Source organism: Crotalus tigris, unplaced genomic scaffold (assembly GCF_016545835.1).
Source record: "Crotalus tigris isolate CLP2741 ecotype Arizona unplaced genomic scaffold, ASM1654583v1 scf7180000018486.1709376, whole genome shotgun sequence".
NCBI classification, from domain to species: Eukaryota; Metazoa; Chordata; class Lepidosauria; order Squamata; family Viperidae; genus Crotalus; species Crotalus tigris.
The window spans coordinates 949,449-971,651 of NW_024097034.1; the positions used below are offsets into that span (position 1 = coordinate 949,449).

Sequence of the window (22,203 nt, forward strand, 5' to 3'; positions counted from 1 at the left end):
TCCCAAATAAAATGCTGTGGGGGACAGTAATCTAAAATGAACAGATTTATGACTCAATGAGACTAAGATGGAACACAATTACAAAAAATGGGTTTGCACAAAATGCATTAGATATCATACACCAAAGTTATTAGATACAATTACTAGAAATAAACAGGTGCAACCCTAGAAAATAAAGCACAAACTCCAGACAGTGCATCCTAATTTATTAATCCATCTCACTCTTGGATGTTTATTGTGTTTATTGAATACTTCTCATTGATTTCCAATTTTTTAATCAGAAACTTAGGAGCAATTCATCCTAATTCTTTTATCTACATCAACAACACTAGCACTAATACTTAGACTTATATACTGCCCCATAGTGCTTTACACTTTCTGGGAGGTTTACAATGTTTTGTATATTACAGCCAATCTGGGCCCTCATTTTACCGACCTCGGAAGGACGGAAGACTGAATAAACCTTGAACTGGTCAGGATTGAATTCCAGGCTGTGGACAGAGTTAGCATGCAATACTGCATTCTCACCACTGCACCACTGGAGCTTCTTGGTCTTAATTATGAGTTCCCTCTATCAGCTATATTCTTTAGATGAACTAACTTAGCTCTATTTATCATGAATCGAGGTGGTTTATTTTTCCAAATATCTGGAGAATTCTCTTGTGCTTTTCAGTGCTGGGCTTATCTCTGTTCACTTCTGGAGGTCTCTGGGACCTCAGTTCAGGACTTCTCTCCCCTCCATTCTTCCTTTTCCAGCAATCTTTGATCTCCCCCAATCTCCTTCAGAAATAGTAAAGCTGGGAAAACTTTTGATTCTGTTCAAGAAAGTGACTTAAGTTTTGTTCTCGCTTGCCAAAAGGGATGTGCTGAGAATCATCCTACAGTATATGTGTTACCAGGCTTAGTCTACTTAGAAAGCAAAGGTGTTGCTTTCTGAAAATGTGAGGGCAGCTATTTTCAGTTGCCTATGTGCAAAGGATTGTAGAGTGTAACCGTAATGTAGTTTTATTTAAATCTCTATTTTTAAAAGTAATTATTTCTTATAATATTAGAATCTTTAAATTGCTCTAGCGAAGAATTTTTACTTCTGTTCAATTATGTCTGATTCTTGGAGACTGCCTGAACAAGTTCCTACAGTTTTCTTGGCAAGGTTTCTTAGAAGTGGTTTGTCATTGCCTCCTTCTTATGGCTGAGACAAAGTAAGTCATACCAGCAGGTAATAGCATAACAGAATTGGAAGGGACCTTGAAAGTCCTTCTAATCCAACCCCCTGCTCAAGCAGGAAACCCTATACCCTTTCAGACAAATGGTTGTCCAATCTCTTCTTAAAAACCTCCAGTGTTGGCGCACCCACAACTTCTGCAGACAAGTCATTCCATTGATTGTTTTAATTGTCAGGAAATTTCTCTTTATTTCTAGGTTGCTTCTTTCCTTGATTTGTTTCCATCCCTTGATTCTTGTTTTGTCTCCAGGGTGCTTTGGAGAATAAGTTGACCCCCTCTTCTTTGTGGCAACCCCTGAGATATTGGAACACTGCTATCATGTCATTCCTAGTCCTTCTCGTCATTAAACTGGATTTCTGCAACCGTTCTTCATGTTTTATAGCTTCCAGTGCCCTGATCACCTTTGTTGCTCTTCTCTGCATTCTTTCTAAGTGATTGGCTCAGGGTCATCCAGCCGGCTTTGTTCCTAAGGCAGAACTAGAACTCACAGTCACAGGTTTCTAGCTTGATGCCTTAATCACTACACCCAATTGGCTCTCAGCAAAGTATATATCTTAACAAAAATATCCCAATAAAGATATTGCCCTGTTATAAATCACAGAGCTTTTCTGAGGGCAAACTCTATAGCATTTTATATATGCAAGCTCGATAAAAACTTCAGAGAAACAAATTTTGTTGTTAAGTGGATAGTGAAGCTGCTTATTCAAATTACCCATTAATTTAAATAAGTGAAAAATGCTTTTCAAAGACCCTAAAGAATAGACAGCCCAAGAAGAAGTTTGGTAATCAGCTGAATTTACTTCTTAAAAGAATCAAGATTAAAAGAAATTATGCTTGACACAGACAATGTTTACTTTATACAACATATATCTTTATGTATTAAAATATTTTCATTTTACTATCATTATAGCAAATGATTAAGTATACAAGATATTGAAGAACAGGAGTATCGACTCATGCGCCTGAAAAAAAAATGTTCATTTTCATGTTGTATTAAAAGAACCTGGAGTTGTCTGCCTTAAAGCAGGGAGATAAATATATCTATAATTAAATTGCAGCCCTTTCTGTAGAGGGAAGTTATGGTGCCCATCATTCGTGCTCTTGTTACTTTGAGGCTGGGTTACTGCAATATGTTAGGGCTGTCTTTGATGTCCATCTGGAAACTTCAGATGGTGCAGAATGTGATAGTCTGCATACTGACAAGTAAGGGCTATTTCAGCAGCTTTGCTCCTGTACATTGCTGGTACTGGACAGGATGCCCCATAAACTTCTGAACTCAATCAAGGTGTTGACTTATAAAGCCCTACATGGTTTGGGACCATGTTTCCTATGGGCCATATTCTCCAAATCCAGTCAGCCCATCCTGTGAGATGAACCTGGAAGTGATATTTTAGGCTCTCTCTATTCAGGAATTTAGAGAGATAAGGTTGGAAGGCCCATCATCCCTATGATATATTCTACTTGTGAGGTCTACTTCTGGAAATTAAAGTGATGAAGACTGTTATTTTATTATGCCTTCATGGCTTGACTTGCTTTTCTCCTGTTAAATTTTAACATTTTTAATCTTTTAATAATACCTTTTTTTTTGAGTTGAATGTTTTAGGATAGTTATCATTTTTAGGTGAGCTACTTGCAGTCTAAAGAGTCAAGTGCAACTCCGGGGTTGTCACAGTTGGCCAACTTAAAATTTTGAAACATAAATATAAAAGTATAAATATTATGAGTAAAATAAATGAATTATAATGTAAACAAAACAAAGAAGAAAGTATTTCAAATCCCATTAGAACAGTGGTTCTCAACCTTTTTAATGCTGCAACCCCCAACCGGTCGTAAATCGAGGACTACTCAACCGGTCGTAAGTCGAGGACTACTCAACTGGTGCAGCACTGTTTGCAGAATGGGACTTTTGGCGGGCTCGGCAGGGCAGAGACAGCCTGGACAATTCCTATTGGCTTTTGAAAACCAATAGAATTAGACTCTATTCAAGAGAGTCTATTCTATTGGCTAGAATAAAAGGGAGTAGCACAGCTAAGGAAAAGGGAAAAAAAATGGCGGACTGCGTTGTTTGGCGACCCCCCGTGAAATGGTCGTTCGACCCCAAATGGTTGAGAACCACTGCATTAGAAGATAATTGCCAAATTAGAAGATAGATTCATTTTTAATGATCACGAGATCTGGCAATGGATGTTAATAACATGGCAGAAAAGAATTAAAACAGGGATAGATAATTTTTTGGTTTTCCAGATGTTGTTGGATTTGAAATCTGTGCATGTCTTATGAATTATAGTCCAATTTGGGGGTGGGGGAATGCAGTCAAACCATACCTGATTTACATTTTAGAGAATTATATTACATATCTTTAGTCAGTGTCTCTATAGCTTTATCCCTAACTACACACTTTTAATTCAGAGTAAATCTAATTTAATAGAAAGGCTTATTTCATAAATCTTTTTCAGATTTTTCAATTTCCTTCTGAGGCAGCATAGAGATCCTTAGGAACATCAAGTATTTCTTGAAGAATAGTTTGTCGATGGTACTAGTTTTGTTTTATTCTATAACATATAGTCATCTTTAAGTGAGATGGGTGGCACATAACTTTAATAAATAATAGTAATATAGCTTTTATAAAAACAAAACACAGAAAATACTGAGAAAAACAACTGTGTTCTGTAGAACATATTCATTTATATGCAGTGCAGCAATATCCTATGTAACTGTATCATAGACAATGTGTACCTGGATGTTCCATTACAGACAAGAGAATTTTAAAAGTGTTTCCAAAAAATAGTGCAAAATGTATTTTGAAGAATCCAGGACAGAGTACATTGGAAACATTATTTATCCTGGATCTGAAGTGAATATTTCATCCTTAGCTAGTTTCATTCTGGCAACAAACAGGACAAAATAAAGAGTTCTAAAAAGCTATATTATGTGGTTCTAATCCTTGCAGGAGCCACAAAAACCATCCAAATATTAACAAAGTCTACTTTGCCAGGTTTTCCTCAAATAGTCAGGGTATCTAATGGAGATAGAAATTAGATTTGCATAATAATATTTATATACAGTATGTGAGATGCTGTTATACTGTCAATTGTCTTTTGCTGCTGCCGACAAACTCCAGACACGAAAGGAACAGGTGACTAGCAAACTTTAATGCCAAGAAAAAGTCAGCACTGGGAGTGAACTGCTCCCAGTGCTTTACATAGAAGTGCCCCACCCACCAACCCCTTCCCAATCAGCAAACCAGCATCCGGTCCGTATGGAGAAAAGATGCAGTTCAACGTCTGCATCCCCCCCCCTTCAGACGCATCCAGTTAGCCCCTGCTGTTCCAGGTGCCTTCGTCAGCAACTCTGCCTCCTCCCCCCCCCCCACATTCTAATTCCTAGTGATTATGGAAAACCCCATCTCTAAAAGCAGCAGTTGCATACCAGAATGCAGGAAATTCTTATCTTTTATGAACAAGATTAAAGCATATGAAAAGGTGTTGTAAGACTGGGATGCATAATGCAAATCATTTGCATTAAACATTTGACAGTCCCCATATTTGACAGACCCCATATCTCTAGTGCAAATAAAAATGACTTCATGAAGACAAAGGGAAGAACAACCAGCTGAAGTTGTTAACTTTTTGTCACATCTTCCTGCAAAACCCATTTCACAATTTATGTTTGGCTTGGGCCAATTAATAAATAAGAAAACAAGTAACAAGAATGCCTTGTAGTGATAGTCATTCCATACATACATTCAAATTCATCTTCTGTATCCCACCCCCCCACCACAATAAAACACATATACATATGAAATATTTGACTAACACAAGACATGGATGATGAAGTGGTGGCTATTATATATTTGATGGTATATATTTGCTTGATGAACCTAAATGATCACCCCTGAAAACAAGTGGAATCCTTCCAGAATAGCATAATTCTGTATAGTTCCATGTAGCAACAGTGATGGTTCAGAGCAGTGGATTCCTTCTCTAACCTAGTGCCCTCCAAATTACTCATGCTGGCTGACATTTGAGAGCTGTACTGTAAATCTAGAAGGCTGCAGCACCACATATCTCTAAGTAAATCAGCCTAGGGTGAAGCATCACTTTTTCTTCTTCTTTTAATTCAAAGTCTTTCCTCTTCTGTTTTCCTCATTTCTAGATGTCCAGCAAGCACCACTGCTATTGATTTCCAAATACGTTTATTTTCCCTCCCATTAGGTCTTCTTTGTTCAACAACTGGTTTTTTTTTCTCACCTTGCCTTTTTCATAGCCATCCTATCCCCCCCCTCCCGCAAGTTGTTTCCACCAACCACAAGTCGCAAAGTTCTTATTCTTTGTAATCCAGCACCACAACACCACAACCCTCCTCCTCCCCATCCAACTCTCTCTCTCTACGGTCTTTTCCTACCGGCTCCTCTTTCTTGACTCTCCCGTGCCCGCCGGGCTGCTCCCCGCGCTGCCGGCTGCCTTTTGGGCATAAGTTCAATCCAGTCGTTCCTCAAGTTCTCCTCAACGGCTGCTGCAGTCCAGCTTGATTTATCGCGACCCTCCTCTAGGGCATCGGCCGGCGGCGGTTCACCCTCCGAAGCGCGGCGAGTCTGGGCCGCCCCGGGTGGGCGGCCTCCCTCGGGTCCCGTCGACCGGGCAACGACCTCAGCGATCTTCCCAGAGCGAGCCGGTCTACGTCCCCTCTTTAAAACGGCAGCGAGAGTTGGCCGGCCCTGAAGTTTTTCCAGAAGTCTCCCTCCTCCCTCCCAAGAGCGAGAGACGGGGCACACGGGGGGGGGGAGTGGGAGGAGAAGGGGCATCTCCCTAAGGAATGCAGAGTTCTTCCCCGAGAGGCGCTTCCAAGTGGATACCCGCCAAATTACCTCATCCCTCTGCCCCCACAGCCCAATGCGGAGCCTTTACCCGTCTTCCAGCGAGCTGCCCTCCTCCAATGCGCCAGGTTCGCGCCACCCTCTCCAGCTTGTTTATCCCAGAGAAGCCCCCGCGCTTGAAGGGAGAACTTACGGAGGGCGAAGGGCGCCTGGCCCGCTCACCTTCCTCCAGAGTAGGGCGAACCAGACGAAGCCCCGAAAAGGTGACTTTCACCTCCCCGGGACAGCGAAGCCGCATTGGCGAAAGCTTCCCTTAAAGGGAACCAAGTCAAGCATGCCCTAATTGGCCCCCCTCTTCCTCCTTCGCCAAGAGGACAAGTGGGGAAGTGGGGGGGGGGGGAAACTGCAGCAGGCAGCCCAGCAGCTCATCCGTCTTCCCCGGGGCAGCCTCTCTTTTCTATACCACGCCCGCCCGGGGAACCAGAGCAGGTGCAGCCGGGTCTTCCCTCTCCCAAAGCGCTCCGAGCTTGCTTTCGCCGCCGCCGCGGACCGCTTCCCTTGCCACTTGGCGACGGCAACGGCTTTGCCGGCTAGGCGAAGAACGCGATCCTCGCCGCCTCCCCAGACGCAAAGGCAGAGCTTTCCGTCCCGAAAAATCCTGCCCGCTGGCGCGTTACCTTCCACTTTGGTGAGAGTAAGAACCGGGCTGTTGCAGGCGCTAAGAGGGGCTACCCTGGCCGAGTGTTTCTTCATGATGAGCCCTTCTGCCAGTAAGAGCCCTTCCGCTGATCGCCTACATCCTGAAGCCGGTGGCGGCTGAGCGCAGGGCTCCCCTTTCCCGTTAACAGACACCGGCCCGCCTTGGTGGCTGCCAGCCTCCCTCTCTCACTCGCCCGCCTTCCGCGGCCCCTGCAGCTCTTCGCCGCCTCCTCGCCCGCACGCGCTCCCTCTGCTGCAAACAAAACGTCACGAGCCAATCCACGCCCCTTCGCCGCCGGCTGGCATCCTGGGGTCTTCCGTGGGAGCGAGGAAGCCCTCAAATTAAACCCCCCACGCTTTGACGGAGACACCCGCCAGGGCTGGGAACCCACTTCCTCGCCGGACTCTAAAAAAGCCATGGGGGGGAGGGCCCCCCCGCGAAGCTGAGATTTCGCCTCATCTGTCAACTCATGAAGCTTTACGTTTCACAAGATCTCTGCAGTATATGAGTCATATTCGCTAAAGGTTATCCCGAAGGCACAAAACTGTATTTTGATGCCCTTTGGCAAACTGCATTTTGAGGGCAGTTTCATTGATATATATAAAAATGTTGTCCCTTTTTGGGTGTTTTTCTTTGCTTTGTTCTACTTCTAAAAATCATATAGCCATAGTACCGGAAAGAGCCTAGTGCTGATTCATACTCAATTAATAATCAACTCCTGTTCCTTTTTTTTTCCTCTTTGCAATATTGTTATCAAGGAAGGTACCCCCTCCCATTTCTGTGACTCTGGTTCATTTTCCAAGTGAAGAACTTTGCGTTTGTCCCTCTTAAATTTAAGTGTGGTGTTTTCATAGCATTTGTTTAATGTAGGAAAACGTTTCTGGATTTCACAGCTGCCTTCCAGGGTATTTGTTCTCTCACCTGATTTTGTATCTGCTGAAAACCCTGTCTCAAATTCTGTTGAAAACTCAAATCATTAATAAAATGCTGATGCATGTAAGACCCAGGACTCAACCATCCAAAACTTACAGAATTCCTTCCTCCAATCTGATGAGGAATCATAGATGAACCCTTGGTTTTTTATTCAACCTTTGATTCTACTTAAGTCTCAGCCAATCCAACCCATATTTAACCACTAGCAAATAAGGCCATGGGGAATTGTCAAATGCTTTGCTGAAATTAAAACATATTAGATCCAAAAATTAGATAAGTTTCACAATCAAGAGGCACTCTGGTGAGAGGGAAGACTAACCATGGACTCCTCCTCATATCCTCCTACATTAGGTGTGAACATGTCCTGGTAACTGTTTTTGTGTAATATGGCCTCAAAAGTCAACAAATAAGATAGCTTAAAATCATCCATAGCTGTTCCAGGCTTTAAGCAGAGTCTCTGCACTCTTCCCAACATAGTTCTTGCCTCTACACAATCTGACATGCTTCACTGACGATAATGGTTAACAATGCAGCCAGGGGCTTGGATCTGCTTGGCTCCAATTGGCCACTTGAGGCTGCTGTAGGGTTGCCTCCCACTCATTCAATCACTGTGCATACCTCCCATAGCTATTTTGCTTTGGGGTGCAGGAGGAATCATGCATCTGCAGGGGTGGCAGCACTCCCTTGAGGTAGCCTTGAGAAAGCTTTGAGAGAGCTCTGATTCTGCTTAAATCAGGAAAGAGAGCTGGATTTTACCAGCTGTGTCTTGCTGATTCTGTACTAGGAAGCATATTTCAGATTTTCCATTGGTTGCCAACAAACCGTTTTGGGTTACTTACTTTTTATTATGATGGAGAGGACACCCTTTGCCTATTCTTGGACAACTTGAGTTGCTGCTGATCACAGCCACTTGCTGTCAATCCCTAGTTTAGCATGAAACTCATTATCAGTCACTCCCTCCTACTTCACCCTATCTCTTCTTCCATGCTTATAATCCAACAGATAGGGATATAAAGTAATGTCCTCCAGTGCTCCCCAGAATCCATGCTATAATCTATTAGCTAGTTGGGCTATTTATAAACACCAAACTAGCTCTTTTTTGAAAGGACATTAAATTCATGTAAAAAAAAAGTCTAGCTTTTGATATCTATTATAGGGTAAAGTATGAGCGAGTTTTATTGATGCACTGAAGGCGCACTATATGGCTTCACCCCATGCAACCTCCTCTGAGCTATTTCTGAATATGGGAAATAGTTTTCAGAATTAACCCAGCAGACAGTTCACAGGCATGGTGCACCTCTGCACCCACAACTTGCTATTTAGACTACTTGACAAGTGGCCAAACCCATCATTTAAAATATTGTATCACCTGTTTTTCAAACTATCCCACTACACAATTGATGATTGGCTTTCCTGGCAGCAGGTAGGACCAAAAATGAAGCTAGGAGAATGCAATTTCCTTGTCTTGCATTAAAACTGAATACTTGATGGTCTCATTATGGATGCAGAATAGGGACTGGCAATTGGAGCAGCAAATTTGGCATGCTTTTCTGTGGCTCCAGAACTGGTGGGCTGCATATTTATGCTGATGTCTGGCTTTGTTGTTGTTAACTGCGAAGTCGTGTCCGACCCATCGCGACCCCATGGACAACGTTCCTCCAGGTCTTCCTGTCCTCTACCATCTTCTGGAGTCCATTTAAATTCACACCTACTGCTTCAGTGACTCCATCCAGCCATCTCATTCTCTGTCGTCCCCTTCTTCTATTGCCCTCAATCTTTCCCAGCATTAGGCTCTTCTCCAGTGAATCCTTCCTTCTCATTAGGTGGCCAAAGTACTTGAGTTTCAACTTCAGGATCTGGCCTTCTAAAGAGCAGTCGGGGTTGATCTCTTCTAGGACTGACCGGTTTGAACGCCTTGCAGTCCAAGGGACTCGCAGGAGTCTTCTCCAGCACCATAGTTCAAAGGCCTCAATTCTTTTGCGCTCAGCCTTTCTTATGGTCCAACTTTCACATCCATACATTGCAACTGGGAAAACCATGGCCTGGACTATACGCACTTTTGTTGGCAGGGTGATGTCTCTGCTTTTTAGAATGCTGTCTAGATTTGCCATAGCTTTCCTCCCAGGAGCAAGCGTCTTTTAATTTCTTGGCTGCAGTCCCCATCTGAGGTGATCTTTGAGCCTAGAAAAATAAAATCTGTCACTACTCCATTTCTTCCCCATCTATTTGCCAGGAATTGAGAGGGCCGGATGCCATGATTTTGGTTTTCTTAATGTTGAAATGTCTGGCTACACCCTGTGAATTTTTGCTTCTTATTCTGAAGTTGTCAGAAAAACAACAACACCATTTTGCTGTTCTTGGAATTCTTTTTACTATTTTTTAGAAGTCTCTTCATCAATCTTAGCTCATTCTGAACTTTATCTTTCCTAACACCAGCCCTGCAGGCCCATGCTATCTGTCTTCTCACCTCCCATATACAGCTTCTTTTGCTTCTAGATCTTTATCATGCTTCTTAAGCTGTCATGTTGGCTTCTGCTAAAAGCTACATTCCAGCATTGCGGAATTCCTTATATATCTCTTGTTTCTGATCATCATTCTTTTTCAATGGGCTTCTCATTTGTTGGAATGACATCCTTATGAAAGTTTGTTTACTTCTTCTGCCAGATCCTTTTGTGGCACCTCTTTTATTGCATCTGATAAATCTTCATCTTCTATCCTTCTTTACTCCCTGCATCCTTTGATTTTTTTTTCCTTCAAGTTCCATTATAAACTGTAAATGCTGCAAATATATACTCTATACTAGGTTATTTTTCAAGCAGAAATACTAGTATGCTACACACATTGAGGGTTGCAACTGAAGAGTCCCACCCACGTATTTTCAGTTCTGTTTCTTAAGACACTTAATACTACAGAAAGTTACCTGACCTTATATAAACAAGCCCTTAAAACCTGGCTGCTCCCCAGATCTTGGCTAGAGTGGGGGGGCAGACTACCAATAGGATGATTAGCCTGTTAGAGTCTGTGTTATTTTTTACAGGCATTTTTTTATTTTGCTTGATATTACTTTGTTTTAAATTGTCTTGCATTCAGAGTGATAGAAATGGGTAACCCAAGATCAATCAATCAACCAATCAGTCAAATATTCTTGTTACCTCTATTCATGGATTTTCCTAAAACAAAAAAAGCCAACCTTTTTTCCTTCCCAGTACAAGATCTTGATTAATCTCCAACACTATGGGACTCTCTGAATTTACTTCTTTTTCCTGGGCAGTCCTAGGGGAATTGGCAAAGTCTGAAGGCTTTTAATTGCCCCCAATACTCCAGGAAATAAACCATGACTCAACCTATTTTATTTACTAAACAGTAAAAGGCTATCATCGTGATTACTGGGAAGAAGTTAATGAAAAATAATAATTAGGGAAATTAGATTTACAATTAGATTTATAGTTACTTTAGCTGTATGCCTAAACCTGACTTTCACAACCTGAGACTCCATGGTTCATTCAAACATTTAAAAAAATATGAATTAACTAAATGTAATGTATAATGAAGACAAGCATTCAAAAGCTCACTACAGGCCATAACTCTATTAAAATCAAATTGTCAACAGGGCTTTCCTAAATGTGATGAGAGTTAGGCCAACTTTCTGGGCATTATGTTCCAAAATATAGGGGCTTGGTGTTATTCCTAGAAATGACTGGTCTCAACCAAACCCTTTGGGCCTCCAGTGGGGGAGGCCTTCCAAATAGGTTTTCTCTCTGTGACTGATCCTTACTTGACAAAGTGATCTGTGATATATCCCAGTGCTTTACAGGTACTAACCAGCACTTTTATATATCAGCTATATACACTTCAAAATTATTGTGTTTTTCAATTTTATTAACATCAGGTTTTGAACAGTGAATTTCATAATCTACCATTCAGAATCTTATTGATTTGCCTCTCCATCAATATTAAGCCAGTTCAACAGCTGAGAGTTGAGAAATATCACTAAAACCACCTTTGGGCTCTGGCACACACACATTCTTCCCCAAAGTGTGTAACCCTAACCCTATTAGCAGTCAGTGTAGCAATTGGACTAGAAGACATGAAGGTTGGACTAGAAGACATGCAAGGTACCTTCCAACCCTATTATTCTATGTTCTTCTGTGCCTTCAAGGCAGCAACACATAGCATGTGATGCAGTAGACCAACTATTTGATAATCATAATGTGAATTACTATTGTGGAAGCCTACTGGTGATGGTTTTCAGAATGCCTACTCAGCCATATCAAGTTGGCACCAGCTTGGGGAAGGCCAACTTAATGTATAGCTCTAAAAATAGTATATCTTTTAATCCTTCTCTGATATTTCAGAAAAAAATTACTCTTATCATAATTAATTGTGATTTTCTTGTTCTATTTGCTGATCTATCATTGAATAAAATGGATTGATTGAAGCATACCTCCTCACGAGAAACTTCAAATTACTATTTTCATTTTTAGGAAGTACAAATTGTATAAAAATTGTCTACTAGTGTGGCTATGTCAGGTTTGTTTTTTTTTTTTTTTGTAAAATACAAAGTTTTTCATTTGCAGGTATCAGGCAAAGTTTAGTAGAAATCTGAACTCCCTCATTATGACACTGTCTCAGAGTAGGCTTATTTTAGTGCTATCAAAGTGAGAATGAGCTGTTCAGAGAGAGTCTAGTGATTTTCATCCTCCAGGATTGTTAAGAGGACAAATATCTTCTTCCAAAAATTCTTCTATTATTTATTATCATCAGGTTTTGAACAGTGAATTTCATAATTAGAATATATCTTTTTTTTCTGGAAACTATTTTATTGTTGAACTACCGGTAATCCCAAGATCTATCTGTCTTGAGAATGAACTATTCCCTAAACATTTTATTTTCCTTATTCTCAAGAACATATCAATATTGTCATTCATTTGGTTCTATTTCATTTTGGCTTACATTTTACATTTTTATCTTGTAGTCTCTATTTTACACCCAGCCATTTGTTGGCCAACCTAAACGTTTTCCTAGCTCTACCTTTCATGTTCATAATATTTGGAAAAAATACAATATGCCTTTCTTTAATAATTTCTGCAAGTTATCCTTTAGTCATGGCATTAGTCAGCAAAATCTCATTTTCAAATGTACTATCCCCTGGCCATCTCTGGCTAACACTTTCCATTTGTTCTTATATCTAGATAATAAAGGAATATCTTCTTCCGTATAAATCTACCTTAATTTACACATTTTACAGAATCTCTGCTGTTTAAATAAAATTAGGTTTGCCACTATTATAGAACAGTTATGTTTTATAGAACGTTTTTATAGTTACAGAAATGAATTTGATTATATAATATAATATTTTCAAGCAGCAAATCTTCTGAAGATCTGTAACATACAATCATTCTTCCATGCAAAAGGGCATTGCTGAACTTTTTTTTATATTTTACTTCCAAGTGGCGGTTAAAGGTTCAAGAACTAATTAGTTAGGTCTAGAACAAGGGCCAAAAAGAACAACCAGGGGATAATCTTTGGTCTTTTTTGTAAGAAACATGCCGATACTTTCTGGAGTTTAAATGAAGCAATAAAATATTTTATATTTTCCTTTAAAACATTTCTTAAGCTTCTAAAAACAGTAACTCAGTGTGGCTTATAGTATAAGCAAACAGCCAAAGTAGTGAAAACTGAAGGAGATTCTAAAGCATATATAGAGCCCACCTTTGTTTAATCAATCATAGCAGAGATATACTGATATTATATTGTGTTATGCCCCCGTATATGGGGTTTTATGTTGCTTTTACCACCAGCACCAACCTTGCAGGATAGAGAAATTTCCATATTTTTATACTGTGGATATCATGTATACAAGTTTACTCCTAACTTAATTTACTCCCAGACTAACTAGTTAAAATGTAAACAACCAGGAGGAGTCCAGTAGCACCTTTTTCAACTAACATATGTTATTAAAAGACATAAACGTCTGTGGTGCATCTGATGAAATGAGCTGCAACTCATGAAAGCTTATGTCTCGCAATAAAATCTATTAGTTAGAAAATGTGCTGCCAGGTTCCTCCTGATTTTTTTTCTACCATAGACTAACATGGTTCTCCGCCTACTATGTTTACAGAAAATGTATTAATCAATTTTAAAAAGATATCTCAAATAAGAGACAGTTATTTATTTGTGTTTCCTAGTACACAGATTGAGACATGAAATAGTATACTCCACTGAAGGAGAAAATAAGCTACATAAAAATATTTTACAAAAAAGACCCCCTTCAAAAAATAAAATAAAAATTGCTTCACTATCTTGGAGTTATTTTTATGTTTAAGTTATTCACAAAGTTTACAGGTAGTCCCTACAACTGAAGCCAAAATTTCTGTTGCTAAGCAAAACCATTGTTAAGTGAGTTTTATGCACCATTTTATGACCTTTCTTGCCACAATTGTTAAGTGAGTCACTGCAGAAGTTAAGCAAATCTGGCTTTCTTATTGACTTTGCTTGTCAAAAGGTCACAAAAGGTAATCACATGACCCCGGGACCCGGCAACTGTCATAAATGCATGTCTGTGGCCAAGAATTTTGATTACATGACCATGGGTATGCCTCAGTGTTCTTAAGTGTGAAAAATGGTCATAAGTCACTTTTTTCACTGCTCTTATACTTAGAATGATCACTAAATGAATGATCACAAGTCGAGGACTACCTGCAAGAAAGATGATTAGGGGACTGGAGGCTAAAGCATATAAGGAAAGGCTGCTGGAATTGGGTATGTCTAGTTTAATGAAGAGAAGGATGAGGGGTGACATGATAGCAGTGCTCCAATGTCTCAGGGGCTGCCTCAAAGAAGAGGGAGTCAAACTATTTTCCAGAGCGCCTGAAGGCAGGACAAAAAGCAACGGACGGAAACTAATTAAGGAGAGAAGCAACCTAGAACTAAGGAGAAACTTCCTGACAGTTAGAACAATTAACCAGTGGAACAACCTGCCTCCAGAAGCAGTGAATGCTCCAACACTGGAAGTTTTTAAGAAGAGACTGGACGGCCATTTGTCTGAAATGGTATAGGGTTACCTGCCTGAGCAGGGGGTTGAAACAGATGACCTCCAAGGTCCCTTCCAACTTTATTACTACTACTACTACTACTACTACTACTACTACTACTACTACTACTACTACTACCACCACCATCATCATCATCATCATCATCATTATCATTATTATTGTATTTGTTTAATGGGTTGCAGATATTTTTATTCACATTTTAACTGGTATCCTATAGAGGAAAAACCAATTGGGGCGAGAACAATTCTGAGCCCACTACACTCTCTCACTCTCTGATGTTTCTTAACTTATTAATCCAGCCTTTCAAAGCATTTTTTTACATAATATGCATGAATTCTATGTAGCTTGTTTCCAAAAAAGGGTCCTTATAGCCAGAGCACCAGTGGAATCCGTCAGAACAAAGATAAAGTATATAGTTGGCTGCCTTCCAGTTTAGATATAGTCCTATTTTAGCAGATATAATTGCTGAGATAATTGTGATTCCATTAAGCGTTTGGCTTTTCTCTGAGGAGAAATGTTTTATTATGTTTGAACAACAAAATAGGAAAGTAGCCGGCTACTGTTTTTTTCTGTGTAAGTAAATGAAGTCTAGAGGCAGTTTTGCATTAAACAAGCTTAATAGCTTCATTCAACTGGCTCTCTCCTTGTTCCCCTGATAGCTAGAGATTTTTTAACAACAGCTAAAAAAGTTAAAAACAGCAAACAAATGAAGTGGTGCTGCAGCCAACACATCAAGAGAGGTTGGAGTTGGTCAGAAAAAGAATTTTCAGGACTTCTCTTTTATGCCTGCAGTAACTGAATGTGCTGCCATTACCAAATCAGTATACCGGTATGTTCACAATGATGGAAGAAAAACACCATTGTGAATGTATACTGATCATCCTATAAATGTAGATGAAATACACAAATGTCTGGAGGAGAAAGACTTAAATCTCCCTTTCCATAAACCTTTCAGGAGAAACTCTCAGAGACTGCAGAGAAATGATATTCCTTGACATGAATTCGGATGACTGCTGTTTTTCCATCTGTGGCACTGAGGTAATAGCAGCAAAATAAATGCTTGTTAGAAAGAAGAGCAGGCTGCAAAGTTGGCTACTCTTTGTGTAGAATAGGTATGCACAAAAAAAAAGACCTAGGAAAATAAAGATCCAAAGAAGAGGAAACTGTATAAGCTCAAGCTTAATACAAACAATACTTTCCAATAGTCCCAATTTATGTCAGCAATTGGGGCCAGAATTTCTTTTACGAAGCAATGCAGTCCTAAAGTACAACTACATTGCTAAGAGACACCAGTCCCTGCAATCCTAGTGGCTATAACTCTGAGGACTGATCATAATCATCATTTATTCAGTGTCATCATAACTTCAAAGGATTGCTGAACTAATAGTCTTAAATTGAGGACTACCTGATTGTTGTTCCCTGTAGGGATTGCTTAGAGCAGGGGTCTTCAAACTTGACCCTTTTATGACTTGTGGACTTCAATTCCCAGAATTCCTCAGCCAGCATGCCATACGCCCCCAATCAAAGGAAAAACCTGAATCCAGCAGGCCAGAAGGCAGCCCAGCCACCGCGCCCCTCCATTTCCTTCTCCTCACCCCCTGGGCAGAGACACAGTCACTGCTCTTCACTGTAGCTGGGGCAGGACTTGCAAGTACCTCCATCCTGCAAAACAGTGCTCCCCCGGCTCCAGCTGGCTCTCCCACAGGCCTGTGTTGTGTTGCCACCACTTCAGCTCATCCCCACGCTACACTTTTACACTTTTTTTACACTTTTTTTAAACAGGTGCTTTTCAACCCATCATAAGTGTACCACCTGCCAAATGCCGATGTACCACCAGTGGTACGGGTACCACCAGTTGAAAAGCCCTGCTCTAGGCCTCTGATGGATAAAATTGCTCAGATTTTCTCCGACTTGAACTCTGATTGAGTAGATTTGCTTGATTTGCCTGAGACACAGACTTATTTAGTTATATGTAAAAAGTTGGATCCCAAAGAAGCAAACAAGGTTTTTGAGACTGTTAGCCTGGCCACCATGTCTTTCCTGTTTGGTGAAGGTCTCCTGAGATATGTCAACTTGGACATAATTGATCAATAAGATTTTGAAAATAAAATACTATTTTGGATAAGTAAGGCTCTAAGTTGAGCCCTTAACCATATTTTTAAATGAAAATACTACTTTGGAAAAGCAGAGACTTGAGCACTGATATATTTTGAGTGCTGAGCCTTTCACTTTCCTTCCTCCAATATGTTATTCAAATAAAAATATTTTTAAACTTGAAAGTAAAATCTCATTTATCCCGGATCAAAATGAAATCATCGCAAGCAAGTAATCCCACTGCCATCAGAAATGATCAAGACCTGCCTTAGGTTTTGTTCAATAACCCCCCAAAATCCAGATTGCGCAATACCTTCTGATGTCTAATGCCTAGCAATTCTTATGATTTATTCTGCTCATTCATAGCTATTGTCCTTCTGATGATTTCATCTGCAGAGTCACCTGATAGAATCTACTGGAGATATCATGTGTTGGTGGGCAGCAGAGTACGATCAGCACCCTTTCTTGGACACTCCAGAGGCTGGAAGGCATCTGTCAAGCTTGGGAACCAGCTTCATCTATGCTACTCAGATAAGAACTATATTGTCTTCTGTAGACATTTTCTCTACTTGTTCAAGTCAGGCTTTTTCAGTCAATTGACCTCCCCATGACCACCTTGGCATGAACAAAACTGTGAAAGTTGATAAAGTTGTAGGTTTGGACAGTCAGGCACCTGGTGGGAAGGAATGTTCTGTTTTTATTCTATTGTTTTTAATTGGTTGCTGTGAGATACCTAGCAACACTATGTGAGATAGTAGCCATAAGTATTGTTCAAATAAGCAAAGCACGAGTCCCCTGCCCAAGATAAATAGATTGGAAAGCATAGAAATAATGTTAGAAAAACAATAACTGACTATTTTGATTATGATGATCAGTGCAAAAATGAGGTCAATTTCTCTGTTGCTTTACATTATTTATCTTGAAAAATTGAAGACCTTCAGAGAAATTCATTAGCATCATAGTACATCATCAATCTTTTTAATTTAATCATTGTGTAATTAATGAGTCCATTATTTATTTAACAATAGAAATTAAAAATGTTATTAGCTAAAACTGTAGCACACATTTATAAAACTCATTATTTAGAAAAAAAACCCAACCAAAACCAAAATTATCATGCTTAGTGACATTTGCAAAACATGAGTAATTTTGTAATTGTAATTCTATTAATTAATGGAAGATTCTCTGGATGCAGATAAGCTATTAGCAGCTGCCTTTCAAGGAGAACATAAAGCACAATCTTGTTCATTTCAACAGGCCTCCAAAATAAGGGGATCTGATTACAATATGGTTAATAGAATTGATATCATTATTTTTAGAGTTGTTCATTTCAGGTTTATAAGTTAAATTAGAAAAATCTAGTGTAATCCACATCAAAGCCTCCTCTTCTTTATTTATGCAGAATCTGTACACTCCTGGCATAATATATCATTTGGTCTAGTACATGCATGACTCACATGAATACTAAATAATTTACAGTTGATTTGATTAGAATATTATTTTGCTGCTCTATATAAGGGGAGAAAACATCCCAGATTTTTCAGGCTACTTGACTTTCCCTAAAACTTGATGAAGATTTAAAAGTGACTTATTGAGATTTTAGGGAATCTGCATAAAACAAAGCCTTAAAAAATGCCATTAATTATCTGGATCACTCTTAAATACAAACTTTCTCATGATAAAGATAGACATCAGTCTTGAGCTGTCTATTTTCCCAGGCCTTTGCTTCATAATTCTTTGCTGATGTTGCAACAGTATACTTTATGAACCACCTATCACACAGGTGAGGGTTCTTGAACTCTTCAGCTTATTGACCTCTTCATGAAATTTTAGATTGTTCATTAACCCTCTAACATTTATTATATGAAAATAATTTAATAAATACTTTAATAGTATAATGCATCATCACCATCATTTTCTTATCCCAGGTACTTGTGAAGGACCCAATAGGTGGATAAAAATGCCAGGTCCAGTCTAAATGTATGGCAAACCTTCATAATATTCCCCTGTAGAAGTCCCATCAACCCTTGAGAGTCAATGTTGACCACTTTAGAGAACCCTGATATAGATGGTAAATTTTTATGGTTTATTTAACAGTGATTAAACCCAGGAATATTACCAATTCTTCACCAATAACCCTCTCTGACCCACAAATGAGGAAAAGAAGCATCTGTGAATGGGAAATAAAAATGCAAAGTAATTATGGTTTTACAAACCTAAAAAATGAACAGTGCTCCAAGGGTTAAAACTCGAATGACTGTTGCAGCTATTTTATTTTTTATATCTGTATTTAAAATACAGATTCCAGGCAAAAGGTTGTTAGGGCTGTACAGCAGTTTGTATTCAAAAGTAGAAAGGTCTTGGGAGTATAAGAGGGAGTTCATTCAGCCTGAATTTTCATGGAAATTAAATGAAGATAATGCACCTGAGGTAAAATAGAAGCAGGCTAAGTCAGCTGAGGTAACCAAGGTTCTGAGCCCAAATTAAAAACAAAGGAAACCAAGCTATCTAGTCAAAAGAAAAATGCACACAACTCAACTACATAATTAGTCAATCTGGTAGTCAGGGCTATATAAAAGAAACAACAGCTCTGTGGCAAGCAACATTCTATCTTTGCTTGTATGTATGCTGTTACGGCATTACCTAGAACCTTCATATTCTCTGGACTCTTTTGCAAAAAGAACATCTTGTTCTTGTTCACTTTGCAGAAAGTTCTGAGAATGTTCTTGTGGTGCCATCTTGTGTTCAAAATGTAATGTAATAGCAACCCTATCCAGCTTTTCAGACGGAGAAACACAGATATACATCGTATTAATGATAATGTATATCATCAAACTCTTGGTAATGAATTGTTTAGACTATCTTGGCCATCATTATTTACTAGAAATGCAGAAGATAAATGCAAGAAATTAAATAAGTCGACAAGGCTTTTCCTGCGATTTCTTTTTATCTATTGAAAGAAGCCTAGTTACAGAAAACATGATCTTATGCATATATTAAATGATAAAAATTCATTTAAAAGTCTTTTCTTGTTTTTTTTTCTTGTTTTTTTGTTAGAATACAGAGATAGATTACTTAAATACATTTTACCAAATGTTAAGTATACAATTGAAGTTAATTTGAAGCTACGTTTTAAGGACATTAACTGATGTTCAGTCTTAGCACTGCTCCAAGCCTGACTGGGCCCAGAAACTAAGCACGATCAGAGCTGGTTAATACTCTGAAGGGAGACGATCAGAATATGAGGACTATTGTTAAAATAGGAAGTCAAAAAATATTCTGGAAGAAGGTAGTAGCAGTCCACTTCTGCAGTGTTGCCAAGAAAACATGTACCAGTTACTTTAGATCTACCATTTAATCATGTGTTCGTGATACAGTTTATATCTAAGTCTAGATAACAGTCCTAATTCAATCACTCTCTGGATTTAGCCATTTCACTGCAATTCATTCCCTGCTTTATTTATAAATTCCAGCCAGAATCAGGTACTTCATATGTTATGTTCAGATATATTGCTAAATCACAACATTTACTCAGTTATTGCATAACAGGTGCCATGCCAAGTCAAATCCAGTGATAGTTCAGTATTCTGTGTGAAGTAGAATATTTGATTTATTTATATTTCAGCCTTCTTACCCTTGTAACACCTAAGGCAGTTTACAGCATTCAAATGCAGATTTATAATGTACAAATACAATTAAATCCAATATTTGAAAATGAATTCAATTCAAAACTTAAAGCTTAATGAGTTTTTACCATCTTCCTAAATACTAAAAGAATGGGGGCCAAAGATACCTCTTTGAGTGTACATTCCTTAATCTGAGAGCCATACAGGAGAAAGCCTTTTCCTATAAACAATGCAAGACAGTTTTTGGCAGTAGGTTTTTTTTCACTAGGATCCTTTCACTAGGAACCTTCCCAGGTAGGTTCATAGTGAGAAAGGGAGCCATTCATAAGGTATTTAGGGGTTTAAACATCAACCCCAGCACTTTAATGTGGGACTGCTCCACAACTGGTAGCCGAGGCAGATCTTGCACTGTAGCACAACTATCAAATGTTATCTGTATTTTGCACTCAGAATGGGCCTACTTGCCACGGCCAACTCGCTGCAGGACAACTCACCACGGGACAATTTAACGATTCAATTTAATTATTTAAAATAAATAAAAATTTGCCATCCACATTTCATTCTGCCCTCCTTTTGCATCCTTTCTTTAATGATTCTACTCCACCATTTCTTTGATATTGGTGTAATTCTTGTCCCCCAGTGAGTTGTCCCACGGCGAGTTGGCCATAGCAAGTTGGCTGTGGCGAATTGTCATAGACCCACTTGCACATTTTGCACCAACTACAATCTCTGGAGTTGCCAGGATGCAACTGAAGCATGGTTAATTCTTGTTAGCTCAGCATTTGCTGCACTAATCATAGTTGATCTCACTGCAAACATCACCTGAAAATCCAGTAAACAATTGAGAGTCAAGAAGAACTCCCAAATTATGAACTTGCTATCTCTGGAGGAGTGCAATCCCATTCAGAACTCTTATAATTAAATGATACTTAAAAGAAGGACATCCAGAAGCTCCGAAAAGGATCTGGATTTTAAAATGTATATGAGCTTGTGTCTATGATGAAGGGCTATACTTTTATTTAAACTCTAGCATAACCTTCTCCAATTTGGGTACCATCCAGATGCATGGACTTCAACCCTTACAATTCTCATCAATGGCAATGAGAGTTGGGAAACCTGGGAATCAATAGCCTACATGTCTAGAGAGCAAGCCAGGCTGATATCCAGCTCTTACTAAATTACACTGTATTTTGAATGACTTTGTTGCTTTTCATCATTGCTCTCTGTTTTCCATGAACAGATAAGAACACGATTACTTTAAAAATAGAATCTTTTTGTATGTGAAGTTCTCTGCAGCAAAAAGATACTTAATTCACTGTTTTTAAAGAGCTGTCCTGATGATGTCACCATCACATCTCCAGCCCACTGCAGAGCCAGTATATATTTGCATTCAGCTCTTCCTGCTTTTGATATAGCACTTTCCTTTCTCTCCTGACAAGGTCTTCTGGCCATAGGAATGACGTGTGACACCTCAATATTGGTGATGGTATTGGGAATTGTCCAGCTCCTGTTAGACAATTCAGGCTATTCTGACATTTCTCCAGTTGCTGGGATCCTCTGTCCATGGCCATTCCTCCCTGAAATGGATATCTGGGTTTTACATTTATTTATATAATACCTCACTGGTGTTTGCTGAAGCATCTGTTACAAAATGTAGCATATACCGGCATTTAAACAACACTATTCAAAATTTCTTGTTAGAACTCTAGCCCAGGAATGTTTGCATATATGCTCACGCATGGGTGCCTTTGGTACA

The 22,203-nt window shown here is 39.3% G+C and overlaps 1 protein-coding gene across 5 annotated transcripts in view; it reads right to left on the reverse strand.

Moving 5' to 3' along the window:
• SLC35F3 (solute carrier family 35 member F3) overlaps positions 1 to 22,203 on the reverse strand; it is a 116,881-nt gene that overhangs the window by 20,594 nt on the left and 74,084 nt on the right. The window contains exons 1-2 of one of the 5 annotated variants that reach the window (XM_039353014.1): positions 6,717 to 6,789; positions 5,628 to 5,910 (exon numbers count right to left, since the gene is read on the reverse strand). The exons of 3 other annotated variants lie outside the window; for them this stretch is intronic. In XM_039353014.1, coding sequence (XP_039208948.1) covers positions 5,628 to 5,697 — 70 coding nt within the window. In that variant the 5' untranslated portion in view covers positions 5,698 to 5,910; positions 6,717 to 6,789. Of the gene's footprint in view, positions 1 to 5,627; positions 5,911 to 6,716; positions 7,015 to 22,203 lie in introns of those variants that run through there. One more of the 5 variants, XM_039353012.1, reaches the window with a different exon arrangement.